General features: G+C 49.8%; 1 protein-coding gene across 1 annotated transcript; it reads right to left on the bottom strand.

Moving 5' to 3' along the window:
* Nucleotides 1-922: 922 nt before the first annotated feature.
* LOC120702127 lies at nt 923-1,225 on the bottom strand. The gene has a single exon (XM_039985888.1). It carries the CDS (start codon nt 1,223-1,225, stop codon nt 923-925), a length of 303 nt encoding a protein of 100 aa, XP_039841822.1.
* Nucleotides 1,226-17,139: the final 15,914 nt, after the last annotated feature.

Here is a 17,139-nt window from a genome sequence, read left to right as displayed (position 1 = left end):
TGAAGCGATCGCTCTTTCTTAGGAGTTGATACAGGGGAAGATCCCGTTCTCCTAAGCGGGATATGAAACGGCTGAGCGCTGCGAGGCACCCAGTGATCCGTTGCACACCCTTCAGATTCTGAATCGGCCCCGCATTTGTTATGGCATTAATCTTATCTGTGTTGGCCTCGATCCCTCGTTGGGAGACAATGAACCCAAGAAGCATGCCATGCGGGACTCCGAAAACGCATTTCTCCGGATTGAGCCGGACTCCGTTCGCGCAGAGTCGGGCAAACATTAGCTCGAGGTCGGCTACGAGCCCGTCGGCTTGCTTAGTTTTGACCACGATGTCATCGACGTAGGTCTCTACGGTCCGCCTGATGAGGTCACCGAAGCATCTGATCATGCAGCGCTGGTAAGTCGCACCAGCGTTCTTCAAACCGAATGTCATCGTAACGTAACAATACGAGCCGAATGGAGTGTTGAAAGAAGTCCTGAGTTGATCGGACTCCTTCATCGCAATCTTGTGGTACCCTTAGTAGGCGTCCAGAAAGCAGAGGGTTTTGCACCCAGAGGTGGAGTCGACTACTAGATCAATGCGCGGCAAAGGAAACGGATTCTTTGAGCACGCTTTGTTGAGATTCGTATAGTCAACACACATTCTCCATTTCCCACTCTTTTTTCGTACAAGAACAGGATTTGCTAGCCACTCCGGATGGTACACTTCCTTGATGAAGCCAGCATCCAAGAGCCTGGCGATCTCCTCGCAGATGGCCCGCCGCTTTTCTTCGTCAAAGCGGCGCAATCATTACTTCACCGGGCGGGAGCCCGGTTTGATATGGAGCGCGTGCTCGGCGACCTCCCTAGGTATACCCAGGATGTCTGAAGGCATCCAGGTGAAAATATCCTTGTTCGCGCGGAGGAAGTCGACGAGCGCATCTTCCTATTTGGGGGTCAGCATCGAGCCGACCCTCAACTTCTTTTCACCCGACCCTTGGGGGTCGCGAGGGATCTCTTTGACACCCTCGGCGGGCTCAAAGGACCCGACCCTGCGGTTAGAGTTGGGAGGCTCCTGGGGAGTCTCTGTCCTGATCAGGGCGAGCTCCTCGGAGGCCAAGACTACCGAGGCGAGCTCGCAGTTGTCCATCTCGCACTGATATGTGCGCTGGAAGCTTGATGCGACGGTGATGACACCACGTGGGCCTGGCATTTTCAGCTTGAGGCAGGTGTAGTTGGGGACCACCATGAACTTTGCGTAACATGGCTGCCCCAAAATGGCGTGGTAAGCTCCCCTGAAGCCTACCACTTCAAATGTGAGGGTCTCCGTCCAGAAGTTGGAGGGATCCCCAAACGTTACGGGCAAGTCGATCCGCCCAAGAGGAATCACCTACTTCCGCGGCACGACGCTGTGGAAAGGGGCCCCCGAGGGTCTGAGGCGTGATCGATCGATCCCCATCGCGTCGAGGGTATCGACGTAGAGGATGTTGAGGCCGCTGCCTCCGCCCATGAGCACCTTTGTCAGGCACTTGTTGCTGACGATGGGATCCACCACCAGGGGCATCTTCCTGGCTGGGGGACACTACTCGGGTGGTCAACGAGATCAAAGGTGTCGGCGACTCCGACCACCGGAGGAACGCAGGCGTCGCGGGCTCAGCCGCGAACACCTCCCGGTGCGTGATCCTTTTTTTTTCCGCCGCGACTCGTACGCGGCCGGTCCTCCAAAGATCATGAGGATGTCATGGTCGGGGAAGGCCTCTTCCTTCTCCCCCTCGCCCTCGGCCTCCGCCTCGGGCTTCTTCTTTGGCTCGCCCTTCTTCAGATTTCCCGCGATCCACTTCTTCATCAGATCGTTGTCTTTCATGAGGTGGCTCACCCGATACGGGTGATTGGGGCAGGGCTTCTCGAGCATCTTCTCGAAGTAGTATGGGGTGTCTCCTACTGGCGCCTTGCCGGCCTTGCGGTCTGCAGCAACCACAAAGTTTCCCCCGGCTTTCTTCTTGTTCTTCTTGTTCCTCTTGCCTGTGCGGTCGGACGAGCCTTTGTCAGCCGCATCGTCACGCTTCGCCTTGCCACCCTAGGCTCGCTCGAAAATGGCACCCACTGCCTCCTCGCCGGAGGCGTGGTTCCTGGCAATGTCGAGGAGCTCCTTGGTGGTGCGTGGGCCCTTGCGACCCAGCTTGTGGACCAAGGACTTGCAGGTGGTTCCAGACAAGAACGTCGCAATCACGTTGGTGTTAGCGATGTTGGGAACAGCGTTGCACTCCTTGGAGAAATGCCGGATATACTCCCGGAGGGACTCTTCCGGTTTCTGCCGGCAGTTCTTGAGGTCCCATGGGTTTCCTGGGCGTTCGTACATGCCCTGGAAATTTTCCACGAAGATCTCTTTCAGATCCGCCCAACAGGCGATCCTGTCGGATGGAAGGTGCTCGAGCCAGGTGCGAGCGGAATCGGCCAGGTACAGCGGGAGGTTATGGATGATGAACCCATCACTCTTAGTGCCCATGGTACGGCAAGCGAGGCAATAGTCCTCGAGCCAGAGCTCGGGGTCGGTCTCCCCGCCATACTTGGTGATGTTCGCGGGCGGTCGGTACCGCGTGGGTACATGCGCGCTGCAGATATCGACAGTGAACACCCTCGGGCCTGGCGGCTCGGGGCTCACGCTTCGGTCTTCGCCGCTGTCGTAGCGGCCGCCACGGCGTGGGCGGTAGGTCTTCGCCACCGACCCCGCTTCGTCGTTGTAGTTGTTTTCGCGGCGGCGGGCTTTGATGGTGTGATGAGCGTCACGATCCTGCCCGATCCGCTGCTTGACAGGGACAGCCCCGCGCCCCCCGTCATGCTGGCGGGCCGGGGCGTGGGGTTCGCCCCGTCATGGTTCGTCGTGGTGCGGGTGGCCCTGTCGAGGGGCCGACACGTTCGCTCTGTCCTGCCCGCGGCGGTCAGACTACCGACCATCGTCCCGTGGGGCCTGCTGGATGGAGACGTTTCTTACCCCCGGCGCAGTGGGTGCAGGCTACTGCGCCGGGGCATTGCGGCGCCGAGAGATAGAGCTCTCCGTCTGCTGATCGGCCGCGAGGTGCAGGTGCTTTCGCATCTTTTCGCGAGCCCACTGCTCGTTCGGCGTCGCAGCCGCGGGGAGCGCCTCGAGCAGGGCTGCCGCCGCGGCGATGTTTTGGCTTGCTCGGGCGAAAACAGGGGAACCCTGTCGGTCCTCGGCTATTTTGTGGTTGACCTTGCCCGCACGCGGATGGGCAGGGCCCCCATCGGTGTGGCGACTGAGCTCACGCCCAAGTGCCGCGCATTCTTGCTCCAACTGGAGCTGTAATTCCTCGAGCTCCTTCTAGCGAGAGAGGAGTTGGGTTCGTTGCTGGTGCGCCTAGTGCCCGTCACCCCGCGCCGATGTGGGGGCGGGCGGTGGTTGCATAGAACATCCGCCCCCTTGCGCCGGCGCAGACGCAGGGGGTGGCAACAGCCGCCTACTCCCTCGTACGAGTGCAAAAGCAGGTGGTGGAATGCAGTCACGAGGGTGTTCAGGCGAGTCCCCGTCTTCTTCCATGAAGCCATCGGGGGTTCCAGCCATGAAACACTCCTGCGAGGGATGGTGACTCCAGTGCTAGACATCCGGGTAGCTGCGCGGCCACATTGGCCAGCGATTAGGCGGTGTAGTGGAGATCATCTTGGGTCGAACGCGGACCCAAGAGCACCTGGAGCCAGGCGCGTGCTATCGAAGCCACTGCTCTCGGGGCTGCAGGGGAGCACTGCTCCTGTCGATGGAGGCGTGGGCCCTGCGGCGTGTTGGTGACCATGCTGTCGGAGCGTGTGGGTGCCTGGATCCGCTCCAGCCCCCCACTAATGGTAACGATGAAGTCCAGGCTACCAAAATGCATGAGCGCGCCCGGGGCCCATCCTTCGGCGTGGTTGGCCATCCGAAGCCTAACGGTGTGACACGCAAGATCCCCTACCTGGCGCACCAATTGTCGGTGTTCCGAAATCACCGGCTAGTAAACTTGTTTGCGCGTCACAAGATCGGATGGTAATGCAAGTATAAGACACAAGATTTTATACTTGTTCGGGCGGAATGTCCCTACTTCCAGTTCGAGCTCTCGTGCTCTCACACTCAAGTTTGTAGTAAGGGTTACTAATGAGCAAGAGACAGAGCGGGGTCCCAAGTCTCTGGGTCGCGTGTGCGTGCGTGCGTGTGTTGGGTCGTGATCGGGTGAATGCAGAGCGGTTTTCTCGGTCCCCCAACCCGGAGTACGTCCTCTCCCTTTTATAGCTCAAGGGAGGAACGCTTACACAGAGAAGGACGTAGGCATCATCAACTATCGCGTACGATTGTTCGTCACGTCGTAGCGTGGCGCGCGTCATCGTGTTCACTATTGGTGTCGTCAGCCGGAGTGGTTGAGCCAAGCCTGCCACGGGAAGAGATGTGTTGACCCGTCGCCCACTCCGGTTCGTACAGGGGCATGGTGCGGTCATGTCCCTGTCTCTCCGGGGTCACATCCGCAGACTCCTTTTGACTGAGGGTTCTTCCCTGCTCCCGGAGACTTCCTGATAACGAGGGTCAAGGGTCGAGCGAGTCGGAACTCCTTCGCGGAGGTCGGGGTCGGGCGAGGCGGAGCCCTTTTGGCAGGCAGCGAGGTGTCCCCGTCGTGGTGGGCTATCCCAAGCAATCGGGCCTCTGCTTGGGCCTATCTTCCCTACGATCCCAACTTGACCGTGGCCCAGTCGGTCTGGTTCTGATGGGCGCGTTTAGGGTATCCGTTACTTTTGCCCTCATCAGTTGTCAACTCTCTAATTGTCTACCGAAGATAGTTTTCTTCTATGGGATCCATAGGAGTGACAGGGATCGATGGTCGCTTCTGACAGAAGTATCTTGAGGTGTTGCCAAAATCTTCAAATAAAGAGATCGGACTCGATACTTCGGAGAAACTCCGGAGGTAGAGGATTGTCTTCTCTGGTGTTTCGTGTTTAAGTTCAGGAGAGGCCTCAGGGGTCAAATCTACTGATTGGCTTTCTGGGGGTTCTGATTCGATGTCTGAAGATTCCTCTTGACATATCTCGGATTTTGTCGGAACTGGCTTGTGGATACAGACGAAAGAGGTTCTGTCCAAAATTTTATTAAGGACTTCCCTGCCTCCGGATAGGGTAAGATGAGCGAAAGATCCTCCAGAAGTAAGATCAAGATGGTCTGCAGACTCCTTGTCAAGACCACCATAAAAATGCTGGAGCAGTAAATGCTCAGGTAATGACAAGTCAAGGCTTGATTGAACCAATAAGGTAAATCGAGCCCAAGCTACACCGATTAATTTCTTATCATTCTGACGGAAAGTTAGAATTTCCGCTCATAAGGCACATATTCGCGAAAGCGGGAAGAACGCAGAACATAATCTGTTTCGAAGTTCAATCCAACTTCTGTTCACACATCCTACGACATGAATGTACCATTGCTTCGCCTCCTCCGAAAGGTTGAAAGGAAACAACTTCCATTTAAGAGTTTCGTGTGTCATGCCTGAAATTTTCAAGCATGAGCACACTTGCTCAAATTCGCGCAGATGATGGTAGGGATTTTCACAATCCCTTCTTGAAAAGGAATTTTTCTGAACAAAGGCTATAAAGCCTTAGCTGAGTTCATAGCTAGTGGAAAGAATTGGGTCATTGGGGGACGCTGGCTCATAGAACTCGCTCTTGGGTGAAGAGAGCTGTAAAAGGGATAGCTGCTCCATGGATAACGGGGGTAAAGGTAGAAGTAAAGAAAAGGAAAAAGATACGAGGACGACTGAGTCCGAAGATAATGTAGCTACCGTTCCCCGGCAACGGTGCCAGAAAGCTTGTTGGTACTTTGTAATGTCACGAATAAAATCCGCAAGCGCACGGATACCATTGTATCTTTCACCCAGGAGTATTCCAAGGTATCGTATCCACTGAGGAACGTGAGTACACTATCTACGAGTTCAGGTTCATCCAAGGACACACACACAGGTGTAGGAGAGATAGGATAGAGAGGACTTCCTAAGATTTAGAATCTATGTTTAGAAGAAGAGATACTTCGCCGTTATCCTTCGAGCTACCGGTTTCGACTGCCTTAAACAAGCCAATAGCTCCAGTAGTAATGCTCAATCCAATATCCGGACGTGGAGGGTTACTAGGGCTTGGACAGGGCTGTCACCACCTACCGGCTACCTCAACAAACCATGGGACTATCAGATAAGTGAGTGGTATAGTCTAGCCTAGACACCACGTCTACGCTATTCCGTACTAATCCTAACCCTGGCCAAGATTATCCTTCTCTATCCAAAGTCTTAAGCTAAGATCAAATGCTACTCTAAGCATATGCTCAACTTATATAAGGCAGAAGAAATAACTTGCAACGAAACTCTAACTCTAAATAAGGAAGTCATGAACACTTACAACCGAATAAGCATCCGTCGAGGTACAAGCAGAGAAGAGTGCCGACAAACCCGGCACTTCCCCCGACTCCTCCTCACTCTCCTCCTAATCTTCTACACCACCTAGGCCGCTTAAAGCATCTAGGATGAAGACCACCAAGCTCCAAAGGAAGAGAGGTGAGTTGTGTTCTGGTGTATGTTGTCTCATTTGCACCCCCTCCCCTTGTATTTATAGGAGGGAGCCACGGGGTGAGCTGCACTGAACCGACCTAAGCACCCAATGAGAAGCCTCCACATGGAAGATTTGAGGCGATGGGGCCCATGGGCTGGTCGGCCGACCAGCCAATGGGCCCACCGACCTTCCCCTTTTGTCCTGTGGGCTGCTCTCTAGGCCCATTTGTCATTGGCCTGGGTTTTGTCTTTTGTCATGTCGGTTTCTTGCTCTGGTGGGCCCTCTAATCCATTTGATGACACGTGTCGTGCAATGATTCGTTGGAAAATCACTCTTGGATCATGCCACACCATTTTGCTGCAAATTTAGCTCAAAATCACCTGCACATATTCTTAAACACCATTTGTGGAATTCATTAATAAATAATCCTACCCTACCATTTATTTCACATTTTGGTTCAATTTTGTGCAGGAGTTGACGGTCAAAATAAGTCGTTAGTGACTGTCAACAGCGCCGCACCCCCCAAAACCCTAGCTCTTCGTGCGGGAGGCCATGCGATGGCCGCCACGCGTCCACATGCGCGCCCCCGGGCCAGACCGGCAATCCTCGGCATCCGTACCGAGGGGAGCCCTGGCTCGGCCGCCTATAAAGTCCCAGTCGGCCGCAACCCAAACCCTAGCCATCCGCGGGGAAATTTTCCCCAAATCCGCCGCCACCACCGGAGAATAGAGGAAGGAGAGGAAGAAGGAGATGAGGAGGAGGAGGAGCTTAGAGCCAAGGTGAAGAGGAGGAGGAGGAGGAGGAGGAGGAGCCAAGGAGAAGAGGAGAAGAAGGAAGAAGAGAAGCACCTCGTCGCCACCAAGGACCTCGCCGCGACGCCGCTGCCGAGGACCTACCTCGCGCCGACGCCCCGAACCACGATGCCAATGACCCTGCGAGACGCTGCACTGCACCGGATCATCACGGCCGCACCGCGCCACCGCGTAACGCCTAACCTCCACGAGCCCGCCGGTGAGCCACCATCGCGCTGCCCTTCTCTGCCCTGTTCTACTGTCCAACCGTCGTACGCTGCCGATGAGCCTCTGTAGTAGCCCTAGAACCTCCAGCCCCATCGCGTCCTCTTGAAGGAGCCCATCGCCATCATAACCCGCCACCAAGCCGCCTCCTTCCCCACCGTCGCGTCACCGCCGCGGGCCCAGAATGCCGGCGCCCCACGCGCGCACGCCACGACTGCGCCGCGGGTCTAGAACGCCCAAACCTCGCTCGCGCAAGCTCATTACAGCCACCAATGCCTCACCTCACCGCCGTGTCATGCGTTGGTCGGCACAGCCATGCGCGGCCCTGGGTACCAAGAGACCCGCGCATGAGCACGCATGCCGTTCCGGCCGAAAGGCCAAAGCTTGGCCTCGCCCTAGCCCACACTCTGCACCGCCGACACCATGCCATATCGCCACCCTGTCCTAGGCACGCTTGCCTCGCCGTGGCCATGCCCGACTTGACCCACGCGCACGCCGACCGGAAGGCCGCCTTTTGGGGCTGCCTCGCATGTGCACACCTGCGCAAAGTCTAGCCCACGTCAGCCCTGCCTCTCCTTGTCGCTGTCCAAGGCCACCGCCGTTCACCATCGAGGCCGAAAGGCCGTGCCTTGGGACTTGCCTGCGTGCGCCGCTGCTTCGCCAAGCTCTCGCCGTGCGCGGATACTGCGGCCAGCACCGCGACGTCGCGCATGCGACGCGCCCCAGCCCGCAGCGGCCTTTCCTCGAGCACCTTGAGCACACGCACTCAAGCACACCTCGGTTCGGCCACAGGCACACACACCCCCCCAGCTGCCCGCACTGGATCCACCCCTGTCTACACCGAATCCGCCCTTCCGCTGACACGTGGGGCCCAGTTGTCAGCGGAGAGGGGAGGCACCGACCCGCGGGTCCTAGCCACCAGTGAGCAGGGTTTACAAAACTGGTGGGAACCGGTCCGGTTTGACCGGTTACCGGTCAAACCGGTCCGGCCCGGTTTCGTTTTGGGCCGGTACCAAACCGGCCCAAATTCAAAATTCAAATTTGAATTCAAAAAAATGAAAAACTCCCAAAAAATTCCTAAAAATACTTCAAGGTGCGACGAATCTAATGGTGTCAAATTTTCTCAAAAATTCGTTCGTTTAACATACTTTTCGGGCATTTAAAGTTAAACCAAAAAAGAAAAGGAAAAAAATGAGACGGCCCATTAAGGCCCACTTGGTAAACCGGTCAAACCGGCCCGTAAACCGGTCAAACCGGCCGGTATACCGTTCCAAACCGGTTACACATGTGATTTTGAATTTGGATTTGAATTCAAACCGGTTAAACCGGCCGATAAACCGGTCAAACCGGCCAGTAAACCGGTCAAACCGGCCGGTATACCGGTTCAAACCGATTACACATGCGATTTTGAATCTGGATTTGAATTCAACTGGTTTCCGATCAAACCGGTCCGGTAAACCACTACCGGAGAGCGGCGGTTTGACCGGACCGGTCGGGATTATTAACCCTGCCAGTGAGAGAGAGGGGGAGGAAGTGGTGGGCGGGCCGCTGGTGGGCCGCCGCTCATTCCCAACCGGCTCAGCGAGCCGAGCTGAATGGGCCGTGGCCTGATCATTTCAGCCCAGCAAGCCGGAGCCCACCCAAGCTGGCCTGCAGAGCCGAGCCGAGCTTCTTGGGCTGAGCTAGCCGGTCGTTTGCCTTCAGGCCCGATAAATCGTAGAGCCCTTTCCTTTTTCTTCTAACCCTTTTTAACCCGTGGGTCCCGTGCGTCAGACTCTGGGTGAGGCTGATAGGTGGGGCCACTGAATGGTGGACACGCGGACCAGGATGTTGACCGTTGACCATTGATTAGTCAATGTTGACCAGTCAACGCTGACGTCAGCTTTGACCATGCTGACATCAGCAAAAGCTAACCTCGTGCTGACACCATGCTGACGTCAGCATGGCATGTGGCACGCCCAGAGGCTGCCAGATGTCAGCCTGTGTGTTTTTCTTTTTCCAAAAATGATATATTAATTTCAGAAATAGATTTTAGCTTCAAAAATTCATAATAAATCAATCGGAGCTCCGAAAATTATGAAACCAGTTTCATAATTCTTATAAAATCATGCTCTACCCATTAGAGTAGGTTTTGCTATCTGGTTAGATCTTATTTGAGCAATTTTGTGTACTTTTGCACTTTGGTTACTATTGTTATACGTAATTACGATTAGGTCTCTACGAGAAGGAGTTGATCGACGCCCCGGACGATCAGAGGATCCAGACGTATGTACTCGGAGGCTAGAAGCCCCAAGAGACTCAGGAGTACTACAAAGAGATACCAGGTTCACGCCCATCTACGACTTGAATTCCTATTAGTCATTGCTTGCTAGAATTGCTATGGCTTTACTTTGCGTGTGTGAGATGAACCTGCATGGCTTATTTGTTTACCGTATTCCTTGCATACCTATGTTACCTTGATTGATTCTTGAATGCTTTGGCTACCATGAGAGTGAATGGGTATGAGAATCCGTGAAATGATAGTCTTGGCATGCATGAAGATCCACCATATGAGGAGCCGGTGATTAGGGCTTTTTAGTAGGGGCAAGCGACTGGCCGGGGATGTGAATTGGGCACATCCTAAGGAGCACCTGTGGCGGGTGCAGGACGAGGAGGGGCAAACCTATTATGGGTACCCAAGGAGAGGCGATACTGTTATGGGTGCCTTTGGCGGACCACTGCGGAGGACTGCACGAGGAGATGCTTGCCCCGACTCATATGGACATATGCGATAACTATGATTTGTGGGACTTTGTAAATGTGCATGCCACTTATCCACTATACGGGACCCGGTCCGAGCTAGCTATACGCGCCACCAGACCTGTTAGTAGGATGGGATTGTGCGTGGGAGGTCCAGTGCTGGGGTGGCATGGGACTTGTAGAACTTTGAATGGCAAGGGGGGCCTCACAACTCCAGGGAGACCTCTTGCGAGAGGATGCATCCCAAGCTGGGGGGATAGGATGGTGCCGTAGTGGTTAGTTTTGTTCTCAGTAGACCGGTGCCTCGGGGTTAGTCGGCTGATCCCCGGCTAGTGTCGGGGCAAGTGGGTACAGGTGTACACCCCCTACAGGGTGAAAACTATATGTATAGCCGCGGACTCGGTCATGTACATTCCTACTCTTCTGTTACTTCATCTAGTTTAGTGTGCCTTGATATTTCTACCTCCCTCTAGTACCACTTTTCCTGCTTGGATAGCAGCTGAGGTGCAGGGAGAGGGAGTTCCTGCACCGACCTGGATTTTATAGATGGATGTTGACTGGTGCCAGAATGGCCCGCTTCGAGGAGTTATGGATCACATATATGCTTGCATAGGAAACCTCATCCTATCCATTGGCTACTGCTATACCTTATTGCATCCACTTAAAGCTTGCATACGGATGGTGACGTGAACCTATCCCATTCTTGGGGATAGTCTGGTAGATGTAGGATTCGACTCGCAGATCAAGCCCGAAGACAAAGGATGAACCTGAGGATGGTTAGTGCTACACTCGAGTGCTACCTGTGGAGAGGAGACATCAAGACGAAGGATGCCTAGAAGAATAGCTATCGCTTCTGATTTCTGTTTGCTTTCCTTGAGCCCAAGGGGCTTGTACTCTGATTTTCGTACCACAACCCTCTGGGTTATGTATTACATAAATCCATGTAATGATTTTCAACATTGTATGTCTGTGTTATCTAATTGAAATGAGTTTTGTATGTGATAGCTACTGATCTAGAGACTATCACAACGATACAGGGATTCGGGTTCTCCTTCCGGAAACCCGGGTTGTTTCAGGTGTACTCCGATGAGTTTAGCAGAAAAGAAAGACCAACCATAGAGGAGTATGATATTACACATGATGAACGGACGGATGAAAAAATATAGTTAGATGATATTCTCTTAATTGCATGCTGGAACACTATAAGGCTTTTTTTACATAGTGAGCTATATCATAATCAAGAGCACAGCAATTCAAATTGATTTAAACCTTGCAAGGGTATACTTCTTTACCCACACGGCACAAGGACCATGCGGCTCACCCAACCGATCACGTTGGATAAGGGGGTACTCGCGTCAGCCGTTCCCAACAATCCTCTTGTCCAACTCGTCGCAGCGACCATTTGGACACTTCATATATATTCTCTCTGGATTTTCACTAGCTATGCTTTGGCGTCTTGATGGTGGATTGGACTTGGCGTCTTGACGGTGAATTGGACATGGCATCTCGACGGTGGAGTGGACTTGACGTCTCGATGGTAAATTGTACATGTTGGATTATATCCATGAGATCTAAAAATCCTACAAATGTGATCTCACAAACATGTTAGTCCTATTGATTGTGTTGTCACTCAATCACCAAAATCACAAACAAGGGCCTAATGGGGCCATGTTCCTTACAGTTTTATTATTTTTTGGAATTAAACAAATTTCTGGAATAAATCCGAATATCATTTGTAGTGGAGGGTGAGGGGGCGACCCGCCCCCTACAAATCCGTTTCTAGGGGTGGGTGACACCACCATCCGCCCCTAAAAATATTTTTTCTATTTTATTCAAAAGTTTATTTTATTGTTTACATATAGTACGACTTTATATTTTAGTGTATATAAAGGTTAAGATTGTGGAAATCTCAAAATATGACTTGAGTTATATGAGATACTATATAGTTATAAATTAGAGAACTTATAATAATTTTTTAAACCATTAAATGACCTTAAATAAAAAAAAGTTATCAACTACAAAGTTTTAGATCTCGTCAATCTCTATAATTTTGCTATAAAGTTTTACTTCATATGTGATCATATGAAAAAGTTATGATCTTTTTTATATGGAACCATTTTTAGGGGCGGGCCATGCCATCACTCGCCCCTAAAAGTGCATTTTTTGGGACGGGTGAGGCCATCACCTGTTCAATTCAAAGGGCGGGTGAGGGGGTGACGTGCCCAGAAAATGCTCTTCTAGGGGCGTGCATGATGCTACAGTAACTCCTCCATTTGTAGCAACGGATGAAATTTTTATCCGCCCCTAAAAAATAGGGGTGTTCCTACAAATTGTTTTTGTAGTAGTGTTTGTGAACAACTCATCCATCTGTTCTCGCTGAGAGTTGACCAGCAATCAAAGCTCAGCATTTTCCCTGTGTGCCATTAGTTTATCTTGAAGGTTTTGTCCAGCAGATGTAGGTTGGTTGTTTCGGATCCCCACATTTTGCAGAAATATGTTCTTCTTGGTGTACTGAGCAAGCACGCCCGCCAAGACCTCTGTCACAGACCTTGTTTCTTGATCTTCTACAGGTTCGGTGATCTTGGTTTCCATTTGAGTCTAGTAGTGCAGGCAACAAATATGGTTCATTAGATATAGCAAAAAGTTAGCATTGCGAGCTTTATTTGAAAACTTTCTTACAATAGCAGACTGGACAGCAACTGTATAGCCATTCTTTCTATTGCTGTAGTGGCACTCCTTGAATAAATCCAGTGCATCAAGTTCCTGATCTTTGTACTTGTCTCCCTGAAAACAATACATAGGTGCAGTTAACTCATATGTTCACAACACTTCATAGAAGAGAAAATGAAGAAACTACATGCACGTGCACTTCATCATAGAGGGCATTCAATATATGTGCAAGATGTAGTAATATTCTTCATAAATTGGAAGAAGATCTTGGCAGTATGATCATATTTAACTTTTTTTCATTTGCTAAAATTTGAAAAACCATGTACAACTGAATTATTGACTACTTTATCACGCTATATGGTTGCAAAATGACATGTGTACTTATCAAATTTTCCAAGTGGACCACATAGCTGTGAGAGCCAGTTATTTGATGGTACTTAATATTGCCTCGGTTGGTTTTGCCTCGGTTGGTTTTGTTTGTTTTGCAAGCCTCCTACACCATGAACAGCATATATGTCAAATAAACTTTCAAATTATCATATAAGAGGCAATATATTGACTTTCAGGCTTTCAGCACAAAACATACCATTTTTTTTACTCTTCCAGAATTCCACTAGATCATTCTACTGTGTATCAGTCATAGACTTGACAGGAGAAGTTTTGGTGACCAAGTGGAGTGGGTAAGGATTAAATGCAGGCCACATGTTGTACTTTGTATTAAAATTGGAGTAAATTGCACCCACCATACAACAACATGGCAGGTGGGTGCAAATTAGTACAACAACTTGTAAAGTGCTCAATTTAGTACAATAACTTGACAACTGGGTGTGGATTGATCTAACAACTTAGAAAATACTTAATTTAGTGCATTAACTTGGTAACTTGGTACATTCACAGTCTAAACGTTACACGACAATGTATTTGCTAACGTCATATCACAATAAAGAGTATGTTCACATCAGAACGTATTATTTGACCATAGATTTTCATGTCGCAATGGACACCAATAATTTTATTCTTGGAATAAATTAATTATTGTTTTATTAAAAATAATATTTAACTACCATTACAACAGCAACATATTAAGCACATTAGCTGAATATCAATAGTTCTTAAATTTTATAAATGAAAATTATTGATGGTGATCCGGTTGTTGCTTTTAAACTATGTACAACTTTTTATTAGTTCAAATTCAATCAAATTTTAGAATTACACTGTTGGTACTTTGTAATGTCACGAATAAAATCCGCAAGCACACGGATACTGCTGTAGCTTTCACCCAAGAGTATTCCAGGTTATCGTATCCACTGAAAAACATGAGTACATTATCTACGGGTTCAGGCTCATGCAAAGACGCGCACACTTGTGTAGGAGGGATAGGACAGAGAGGACTTCCTAAGATCTAGAATCTATGCTTAGAAGAAGAGATAGCTTCGCCTTCTACATCGAGCTACTGGTTTCCCCTGGTAATAATGCTCTATCCTATAACCGAACATGGAGGGTTACTAGAGCTCAAACAGGGCTGTCACCACCTACCGGCTACCTCTCAATCCGTGGGAATATAGAACAACTGAGCGGTAAAGTCTAGCCTAGACACCACGTCCACGCTATTCTGTACTAATCCTAACCCTAGCCAAGATTATCCTTCTCTATCTGGAGTCTTAAGCTAGGATCAAATGCTACTCTAAGCATACACTCAATTCAATAGAAGGCAGAAGAAATAACTTGCAATTAAACTCTAATTCTAAATAAGGAAGTCTCGAACACTTACAACCGAATAAGCATTCGTCGAGGTACAAGCGAAGAAGAGTGCCAACAAACCCGGCACTTCCCCCGACTCCTCCTCACTCTCCTAATCTCCTACACCCCTAGGCTGCCTAAAGCATCTAGGATGAAGATCTTCAAGCTCCAAAAGATTGAGAAGAGGAATGTGAGGTGTGCGGTGTGTTCATTTCTTCACCCCCTCCCTAATATTTATAGGAGGCAGCCACAGCCAGCAGGGGCGTCTTCTGCAGCTACTCCTCTAAAAACTGACGTCTAGGACCAATGAGAGGCTACCACATCGAAGGAGTAAGGCGGTGGGGCCCACTGCGCCGTTGGCCGACTAGGGTGGTCGGCCGGCCAGCCAGTGGGGCCACCGACCTTCCCCTTTTGGCTTGTGGGAAGATTTCTAGGCCCCCTTGTCGTTGGCCTGTGATTTGACTTTTGTCATGTCGGTTTCTTGCTCTGGTGTGCCCTCTAATCCATGTTATGACAAGTGTCGCTCTCTGATTTGTCAGAACATCATGTCTTGGATCATGCCACACCATTTTGCGGTAAAATTAGCTCAAAATTACCTGCACACATTCTCAAAAACTATATGTGGAATTCATTAATAAATAAACTATCCTATCATTTATTCCACATTATGGTTAAATTTTGTACAAGAGTTGACGGTCGAAATGAGTCGTTAGTGACCGTCAACAAGATCCCCCACACTTAGCCCTTTGCTCATTCCAAGTAAAGGCTAGGACTAAGGTGCCTTGGCAATTCCTTGATAGAACATCCTACACAAAAGTTATTCCATACCTTGCTTTCGCTTGTGAACTTGAGTGTGTCTACCATGATGTCCGTAATTATTGAAGAACGGAATGAACTTGACTTCAAGTGCCATTCTTGCCATGCTGCCAAATTTGGGGGTTTGCAAATATTTTCATAAAGAAATTGTTCATGGTCTTGCTCTCCTTAGGTCTCTCATTGTCACTCATGTGTATCTTCTTACCAAGGCTTGCCTTTACTCTGCCTTACTGATATGGCTGGCATATGTGGAGTTTGGATAGGAAGTAAAAAGGCATCTGCTTGACTCAAATCTGTTGCAAGATCAAAGTTTGGATCCATAGGTATAATACTTATATTTACAAACTGATTAGGTTAGTGCACAGATAATTACACTCTCCTTTAACAACTGATTTTATTTATTGGGTCATGCTTCTTGGGTATGCCATCTTTTCCTCTCTCTCTCTCTCTCTCTCTCTCTCTCTCTCTCTCTCTCTCTCTCTTCTGAATACTATTGTCAGTCAATACTTATGGAGCATTTATTTTCATCTGTGCACACAACCCTTAATCAAGAAAACAAATAAAGTAAAACCATGATGGGTCACAAAATTTGATCGAGCTCAACATGTAGTCAAGAGACATGCAAATGATTTCTCGAGTAGAAAGTATCATATGGCTTTGGTAGGGAAGGGTACACGGAGGTAAAGACCATGAACTTAATTTTCTTATTTTTATATATAAATTTCCCAAACTTGTCAACATGTAAGGATAAACAACTTAGAGCCAAAACGTATCACGTTAGTCAACAATTAAACATCATGGGGTCCTAGAAGATTTGGTTCACAAACTCAAGCGCAGCAGGGAACAACATTTATGCAAGTGCTTATCAAGAACTCCTTTTAGTGATTTTCAAATAATTTTAGATATTCAGAAATTATGCTCATGTTTAGAATCGCTATAAGGAGGAAACAAGTGTGGTAGTGCAAACTCAGGAGTCGGAACGAGAGGTGTGCGTGACGTATGAGGATGATAGTAGCATGTATGTATGATGTCACAATATCTCCCCCCCCCCACACACACTTTGTTTTCGACCTGCTCATCGATCATCGACAAAACAAAACATGAAAGATAAAGGGGCTCTACCGGCATTAACATCATGGAGCCAAAAGTTTTTATTCGAAACAAATCAAACTAAACCTGAGGCGCGAACTAAACCGAACTAACCCAAAACGAATTAACCTAAACTAGTGCCCAAACTAAACTAATGATAATGACCTTTTTAGGATGTGAGTCCTAATAAAAGTCCCTATGGCCCGTAGTCTCATATAAGTGCTTCATCTTAGCGCTAAAACCACGACGAAGAAGACTGAGGTCGTCCCTAAGTTCTTCAACCTCTATCTTTCTTTCTGCGAGCTGATCCTTAAGACACCTATTCTCCAGGCGCAGCTGTTGGACTATCGCGGTGAGGTCAGCGATGGTTGGTCCCTCAGTAGCAGTGTCGCCCCTTGGCTTAGCTGGCGATGACTGAGATCTCACCTTCCTGGGAGACGGACTGGCTGCTGCACCCCCCTTCTGAGCATCCGAGGATCGAGTTGGGGTTGCCCCCTGCCCGAACACCGGGGCGCTCTTCTGTGGTATAGGG

Source organism: Panicum virgatum, chromosome 4K (genome assembly GCF_016808335.1).
Source record: "Panicum virgatum strain AP13 chromosome 4K, P.virgatum_v5, whole genome shotgun sequence".
Lineage (NCBI taxonomy): Eukaryota > Viridiplantae > Streptophyta > Magnoliopsida > Poales > Poaceae > Panicum > Panicum virgatum.
The sequence above is the reverse complement of the archived record's forward strand: the minus strand, read 5'-3'. Positions and strand labels throughout refer to the sequence as shown.